The sequence below is a fragment of the Grammomys surdaster genome, unplaced genomic scaffold, assembly GCF_004785775.1.
Source record: "Grammomys surdaster isolate TR1022 unplaced genomic scaffold, NIH_TR_1.0 187, whole genome shotgun sequence".
NCBI lineage: Eukaryota > Metazoa > Chordata > Mammalia > Rodentia > Muridae > Grammomys > Grammomys surdaster.
Genome location: NW_021604632.1, coordinates 9,924,261 through 9,932,215, shown reverse-complemented (window position 1 = coordinate 9,932,215; position 7,955 = coordinate 9,924,261). Strand labels below are relative to the sequence as shown.

General features: G+C 52.2%; 2 protein-coding genes across 2 annotated transcripts; one reads left to right on the top strand and one right to left on the bottom strand.

Annotated features, from left to right (window-relative positions):
• Positions 1 to 153: 153 nt before the first annotated feature.
• Enkd1 (enkurin domain containing 1) lies at positions 154 to 4,453 on the bottom strand. The gene is made up of 7 exons (XM_028768740.1): positions 4,081 to 4,453; positions 3,806 to 4,000; positions 2,823 to 2,995; positions 1,091 to 1,216; positions 831 to 994; positions 612 to 748; positions 154 to 521 (listed from the first exon to the last, which is right to left on the bottom strand). Exons 1-7 carry the CDS (start codon positions 4,163 to 4,165, stop codon positions 361 to 363), a joined length of 1,041 nt encoding a protein of 346 aa, XP_028624573.1. The 5' UTR covers positions 4,166 to 4,453; the 3' UTR covers positions 154 to 360.
• An 88-nt stretch (positions 4,454 to 4,541) lies between these two features.
• On the top strand, positions 4,542 to 6,506 carry CUNH16orf86 (chromosome unknown C16orf86 homolog). The gene is made up of 4 exons (XM_028768771.1): positions 4,542 to 4,773; positions 5,052 to 5,269; positions 5,670 to 5,854; positions 5,931 to 6,506. Exons 1-4 carry the CDS (start codon positions 4,690 to 4,692, stop codon positions 6,365 to 6,367), a joined length of 924 nt encoding a protein of 307 aa, XP_028624604.1. The 5' UTR covers positions 4,542 to 4,689; the 3' UTR covers positions 6,368 to 6,506.
• Positions 6,507 to 7,955: the final 1,449 nt, after the last annotated feature.

The window sequence follows — 7,955 nt, the reverse complement described above, 5'->3', positions numbered from 1 at the left end:
CCTTCTGTGTCCCAGCCTCAAACTCTTCTGATCCTGTAAGTCAGCCTTCTTCCCTGGACACAAGACAGGAAGGCACGGAAGAAACCTTCCTGTGAATGCAGGAGGCCCACTGAGCTTGGCGTTTCTAAGACATCTCCTATGGAACACAGCCACTGTGTACAAAAGGTTTAATTTTGACAGAGAAGTTGGGGGGCTGGAAGCCCCTCTGCAGCCACTGATAACTAGGAAGTGCTTTACACCCTGCCCGCCCCAATGCTCCTGTCTTTGGAGCTATGGCAGGGCTTGAGTCTGCCCTTTGCAGCCACGTGCTGAGCCGAAACATGGATCTCCCTGTTAATCTGCCCACAAAGGGGGTTAGGGCTAGGAATCCATCTTCACAAAGACTTTGGGTCGGGAAAAGATCTTGATAGCCTCTTCTATTTGCACCAACTTCCGGTCCAGTTCAGCACGGTGGCCCTGGGCTCTCAGAGAGTCTGCCCCAGCAGGTAGCAGGACTAGCTCACGCAGCAGCTGGCTCTGGCCTACAAGGGGGCATGGGAACAGTGGCTGTTGGGTAGGGATGCATGGTTCTCCCATGGGCTCCCTTTCAGCTGCCCCTGCCCAGTACTCACTCTGAAGCAGATTGTTCAGTGTCTCCAGCCGCTGATTCTCGGGCATGAGTGTGTGGCCAGGGGGCATGGAAGGGTCGGGCTGGCTGCGCTGGCGAGCTTCTGCTTCCTTCCGCCACAGGTCCCTGCGTTCCAACAAGCTGTGAATGCACAGGCCCAGGGTTGATGACACCAAGGCAGACTGGTTCTTACCGCACTCATCAGCCCACAGGACCTACTTACTAATGGGGCACATGGCCTTTCTGAGTGGCGTTGTAGTGTTCCTGGGCTTGCCGCTGCTGTTCTAGAACCTGTGTAAGGACCTGCAGGGAGCGGGAATGGCGCCGGGGGGCTCTCTTGGCAGCTCGGGCATTGTGACTAATGAAATCCACACCTAGGCCTGGTCCCTGCAGAGACATGGCAAGCATGGTGGTGCACCTGTTACCTACTCTACGCCCAGGACTCATGGCACATGGCCTTCAAGTCCCCACAGACCCTCTCACCTTAGCTTTGGGACCTGGCAGGGTGAGCTGAGGACTGGAGGCACGGGATGGTGGGAGCCCAGGGCCACAGCGGGAGTGTGCCCGCAGAAAGTGGGCAGGTTCTGTCACAGAGGCCGGGCCAAGCTCCTGGAAGGCAGGGTACGGCAGAAGGATCAGGGAGGTTGAAGTCAGGGTGATCTTAACCCACAAGACCGTCCCCTTTCTGTCCCCCCTTCCTCTGAGAACTTTTCTATGCTCATCCCTGTGGGCCTCCTCCTTGAAGGAACTTCTCAATAACATTTAAATATGAATGTCTCTCACAGCCTTAAAAAAACCTATCTCCCTTCGGCCTCACTTTTCTCCTTCTAGCTCTAGCACCTCAACATTACTAAGGGCTGCCTCCACGCCCCCAAGACCAAGGGCTGCTTCCTAAGACCCACTGTCCTTAATTGGATTGTCAATAACATTCTGGGCTCACCAGTGAGACCCAGAGCTGTGTATCCATCTGCTTCCTGGACACGGTCCTACCCCCTGGCAGTGCCACAGATGGTTCAGCCTAAATACAGTCTCATGTGACCTTGTCTTTTCTCTCAATCCTGAGTCTCTTTCAGGGTCCCTGGATAGAGAAACAGTTACTACCTCCAAAGCCTACCTGCTGCCCGCCTTTGTACTCAGGAAAAAGAAATGTTGTAAGAAATAGTGGTGCATGCCTACAGCCCCAGGACTCAGGAGGCTGAGGTAGAAGGAGTAACTAACAGTTTGGGGCCAGGCTAGGTTATGGAGAGAATTCAAGGACAGCCTGAGGCTAAACAGCAAGCTACAGACTCAGAAAGAAATGTGCTGGGAGTGGTGGTCCAAACCCATTATGTCCACACTCAGGAGGCTAAGGCAGGGGAATTTTGCCAGTTCAAGGCCAGCCTGGGCTACATAATGAGTTTGAAGCTAGTCTAGGCTACACCATAAGACCCTGTCAAGAAACAAAGTGTCAGTGGAAGTGGTTGGGCCCAGGTGGGGATGGAGTGGGGTGGGTGGTTCAGCAGTCATGAATACTGGATGCTCTGCCAGAGAATGTGGATTGCATTCCCAGTATCACATGGCCATTCACAGCTCTCTGTACCTCCAGTTCCAGGAGATCCATACCCTCCTCTTCTGGTCTCTGTGGTACACAGACATACACATGCAGGCACCCAGACACATACATTTTTTTTTTTTTTTAATCCCAGCACTTAGGAGGTGGACAAAGGAGAGTTTAAAAAAGTCAAAGAATCTGAGGTCAGCCTGGGCTACATGAAACAGAGACACAGAGAAACTGGGAATGAATTAGTAGGAAGGTCGCGGGGATAATTTAGTGAATACCTAATATGTGTTGTGTCCCAGGATTCAATCCCCAATATCACATGTTGATAAGTAACTTAGGTGGTTGTTTCAGATGTGTGCCCAGCTGCCTTTCTGTTCTAGCCTTCTGCTTTCCCTGTTCAAATCTAATTATACCTACTATGCCCATTGCCCTCATTCCCTCTCATCCCACAACTTCTATCTACCAGCGGGTTTCGTCTCCATGGTATGTTCTCTTCCTCTAGCCTAATCTTTACTTGCCCTGAGCCATCAGCTCCTCAGAGGTCCTTAGTCTTTTGTGATCAACACGAACACACACACACACACACACACACACACACACAAACCCTGTAAATCAGATCAGATATAATTGCCTTGGCCAAGATGGATGATATGTCTGCCTCCCTGGGACAGATACCTTCATCCTGGCCTTGACTCGAGACTCCACATTGTCATACTTGGGTGAGCGCCACAGTGCCTTCAGAGGCTTAGGCTGTCCCTGCTCCCGGCTGCGTTCCTGGTCTTGGAATCGCCTCTGAATCTCTTTGATCCGCCTCAAGTTTTCCTTCTCATGGTCTTTTGGATCCTTCCCTGGAGGGGGGGGGGGCGAGGAATGTTGCTAGGGACAGCCCTACAAATGGCCATGCAACCCAGACGAGATCACATATGGATCCACACTCTACCCTTCGAAGAAAGATCTCTCAGACAATCAGGGAGACGTCTAGCATAGGAGAGGCCCTGGGGTTGATCTCCAACATCATAAACACAATTTTTTTAAAAAAATACAACCCAGACCTTTTCATGGAAGTTAGACACCATACACACAGCACATTATCAACTTAGTCCTTTCCACAGCGGTCCTCCTGGCTATCATCTCCATCATATGATGACGCACACCATCAATCACAGTGTATATTACACACATGTCCTGTCTTGTTCACTGCCTCCAACTGTGGCTCCCATACTTTTTTTCCCCCCAAATTTAATTTTTTAAATTCACATTATATCCCAATTTGAGCCCCTCTCCTTCTCCCAGTCCTGCCTTTGTCAAATCCCTTCCCCCATTACCCGCTTCCCTTCTCAGAGAAGGGGAAGCCTCCCTTGGGTACCACCCCACCCTGGGACGACTCCCATACTTTTAAATCCTGTTTTCCTAACGGCTATAGGGCTTGGCACAAAGTAGGCACTAACAATGGTCCATCAAGGTGTGAAAGCTTTCTCCAGAAGGATGAACTCTGATCCTCCCAGGAGGTATTGTATTTTGCCCTTCTTTTATGCTAGAGAAACTAAGACCCAGAAAAGTACATTAACTGCATGGGCTAAAGACGATTAAGAAGCACCTTATTTTAATCTCTGCTTTTGACCTACAAATACCTCAATACCTCGTCTGCAAGGACTTACTCTTAGGAGAGATCCCTGAACCAAGGGAGATGCCCCCCAGTTGCAGCAGCACGTCCCCCACGCCTCGCTGGCCACGCTCCAGGATCTCTTGGGCTCCAGGCCTGATGCGAGGGCCACGAGGAGGACTGGAGTCCGGGTCGCGACCTGAAGTCAGCAAGTCAAGCTTCAACGCGTTTCCTTCCAGGCGTCCTTGGGCTGAGGAGCAAGACGCGGTGGAAAGCCGTGCTCAGGGGTGGGGCGGGGTACTCGCCCCGCCGCGGCACCCCGCAACTCACCCGAGGCCGGCCGCCGGTAGTAGTCCGGGCAGACAGTAGGGTCTGGGGGGATGGGTCCAGAGATGCGGGACGGGCCCTCGCACATGATCCTACCGCAGCCCTGCAACTGTGCACCAGGGCCTGTTGCGCTGCGCAACTCCCTCCTCTAATCCCTGTCGGGTGCTTCCACCCTCCACCCGAGCCCTGCAGCCCCGCGGTGACCCCATCGCCGATCCCCACCCCTCAACTACCGCCCGTCTCCTAGGCTCAGCCTGTACCACTGCCCCGAGGCTGGCCCACTGCCCTGAGGGGTTCGCGGCCCCTCCCCCGCAAAGCCCCAGAGTAGGCTCTCACTGGAGCAGTTTTACCGCCAACTGTTGCAAGCCGGTAGGAGTTGCTGTTGCTTGGCAACAAATGGCTTCCTGCGGTCAGGGATCAAATGACTAAGGCGAAAAGCCTTCTGGGGTTTGTAGTTGCAGATGAGGAGCGACTCTAAGTCTCGGGTCTTAACAGGATCCTTACCTCTCAACCTGTCTCCCCCACCAACCCTGAGCACCAGTCCAGCCTCGCTCTGGGCCTGCGGTCTTTTCCGAACAACCGTCGAGGGATGCACTGATTCCTCATATAGCCATGGCCTCAGTAGAGGCCAAGAGGCAGCCAGAAGCCCAGAATGGGGCAGCAGTAGGGTTAGCCCAGGTTGCTGAGATCCTAGAGGTGACTTGGGCATTTCAAAGCTCAGGAGGAGGGGTAGGGCAGGAGAAGTGGGACTTTAGGTGACCCAACCCTCTTACTGCCAGGCCAAGCCTCCAAGTAGAGAGGCCTAAGCTGGTACCCTTCCTATTTTGTGGCCAATATGTAGTTATTGGAGAGCGCCCCCGCCCTGAACCAAGGGAGATGCACCCCCAATTGCAGCAGCTTTGGGCTTTGAATGACTAATCTCCAAGATACTTTGCCTGTCCGTCGGCTACCAATTACCTATGTGTATCTTCTAGTGTCCAGGAACAGAAGAGTGTCTGGTGCCAGCACATGAGACCTGCAGAACCCCAGGTGAAGACAAGTGTCCAGTAGGGCACGGCTTAGAACCAGAGCTCCAGGAAGAAGGAGTAAACCCAGGAGAGGAAGGGCTCAATCCAGGGGTGGAAGCAGGAGAAGAGAGAGGACCCAAGCCTACACCATCCACCCTGAGGCCAGCTCATGGGCCCAAGAGAAAGTGAGAGGGCTTTCGGAGGGAAAGGCTGGGGAGGTGGGTCTTATACCTGGAGACTCCTAAATCTTGATTCCTTCAAGGCAGAGATCCTTGTCTTCTGCCAATACCTCTCACTCCCAACTCCTGTTTCTCTAGAACAGTTGGGGTTGGGGTGTGGATTTCAGGCTTCTAGGTCTTATAGGAGACTGAGCTACCATGAATGCTGGGCCTTTATTGGGCTTGGAGCTTCATTGACTAAAAAACAGACAGCTAAGTAGCTCTAGTATTGGTTGGTGGACAGGCAGGGGTAAACCCTAGGCTCAAGACATAGGAACCAAAGACTGAAGCCTGCCTCTTTCAAGCCTCTTGTCCCAGGCTTGGGTACCCCAGCCCTCCCAGGGCCAAGCTACCATGCCCATCCTAGGGCGGAAGCCGAACTGCCACCAGGCCTGCTGCTACAGAAGGAGGAACCCGAAGGCAGCCACAGCGAATCTTCAGTGTCATCGAAACAGCACAAAAAAGCCAAGAAACGCAAGAGTGTAGGGGCTCCTATGACCCCAGCTGTGGCCAGCGCATCCGCACCCACCAAGACCTTGGGGTTGTTGGAGTGTGAGTGGCAATCCCTGGGCTTTTTTCTTTCTTTCTTTGTCTTCTGAGTCTGACATGGCACAGCCTGGTGCTCCAGCCTTTGCTCTGCCTTGGGTTCTTTCAGGAAAAGCCCAGCGCCTGCGGCCACTGTACCAATACATCAATTATTGCAACCCAGAGCTGAATCAGGCAGGGGATGGGGACAGGGAGCCGGAGGTGGAGCCTGAGTCGGAGTTAGCCCTGCTTCCTGAGGAGGCAGGTGTGGAACAGCTGCAGGTGCAGACCTTGCTGCCCATGCCAGGTGAGCTGGGCTTAGGCATTGCTATGCCCTGCCCTAACCCATTAGTACCACTGACCCATAATCTCCCTCCTCTGGTAGACGAGGTTGGAGAGGAGCCTGGGGGTCTGTCTGGTCTAAGGGTGAGTGGCAGCCTCAAGGCCGAGGTGGATAAGACAACCCAAGTGGATATTGACAAGATGTTGAGTGTCTGTGCTGCCCCTCTTGTGCCCCCACTGTCCCCTCAGTACAAGTGACCACCTACCCATTGAGAATGTCCCTGGGCCTAAATGATGGCCCCGAAGTCCATAGGTCTAAGCCATCAGGTGGAGGAAGGAATTTAGTCTCTGTCTATACTTGAGAATTTGCGCTCACTGACAATAAACATTCCCCCCCCCCCTTTAAGACTGTGATTCTTCAAATATGATGCCTGCATTGGGAAAGAGGTTGGGGGACAGGGAGGAGGATGACTGTCATTTGGATCAGTGAGGTCCTTGAATGACAGATTCCTGAGCACTACCACAGACTTGTGTCAGAGTACGTGTCTACTCACCCCAGATTGGGAACCTAAGACAGACCAAAGTACATACACCACCAAAGTCCAACTTCGTGAAACAATGGGTTTTAATGGGGTTACTTAAGGGAACAGAAATAATGCAAAGACGGTTGCATCACCCAGGCTCATCCTAGCATGAGTGACGGCTGACAAGGATGGGAACTTGCATAGTCTGAAGGGAGTGCAACAGGTTGGAGAGTGTCCTTTCCAGGTATCTCAGTTGGTTGAAACCACTTCCAGGCAGTTCACCTGGATTCTGCTTTGTCCAGGCCTCTGTCCTGGGCCTGACAATCTTCTGGGCAGCTCAGCTTCCTTCTGTCTGAAGGTTTATTACTAACCAGGTGTGGTGTTGTATACCTGCAGCTGGTGAGCTAGTTTAGGCCTTCCTTTGCCTTTCATTTGGGAAGTAGAAACAAGTGGACAATGAGTTAAAGGCCAGCCTCATTTGCATAGTAAATTTAAGGCCAGGGTATACTACATGAGGCTCTGTCTTTAAAAACTGGGAAAAGGAGCTAGGCTTGGTGATGCACACCTTTAGTCCTAGGACTCAGAGGCAGAAACAGGTGAATTTCTGAGTTTGAGGCCAGCCTTGTCTACAGAGTAAATCCTAGCAGTCAGGGCTACACAGAAAAGCCCTTTCTTGAAAAGTTGGGGGAAAAAAAAAGGAGGGGGGATAGAGAGATGGCTCTGGTTAAGAGTATTTGCTAAGCTGGGCAGTGGAGGCATACACCTTTAAACCCAGCACTCAGGAGACAGAGGCAGGTGGATCTCTGTGAGTTCATGGCCAGCCTGGTCTACAGAGCAACTTCCAGGACAGCCAGGGCTATACAGAGAAATCCTCACTCTCTCAAAAACAAAACAAACAAAACCCAAGAAAACCAACCAACCAAAGAAACAAACACTTGCTGCTCCTTCAAAGGACCAGGTTTAATTCCCAAGGCCTCATTCCTGTCTAACTCCTGTCCCGGGGTATCTAACACCCTCTTGCAGCCTCTGCCTGCACCAGGCAAAACACTCATGTACATAAAATACTATTTAAAACTATTTCTACTCATTGTCATGGAGCAGCCAGACTGCACTTTGCCCGCAGATGGTCCCTGGTGATGGGTGGTGGAAAATGAATGCACCTTTTGGAGCTTGTTGGAGCTATAAGGCCTTCCTTGGAGGACGCTGCCTCTGGTCCCATAGATAGCTCTCTGGAAAGACCTGAGTGAGCGATTTGTGAAGGCAAGACTACTGGCCCTCCAAAACCTTCGACATAGAGTTTTTCACATTAAATGCATTTCTTC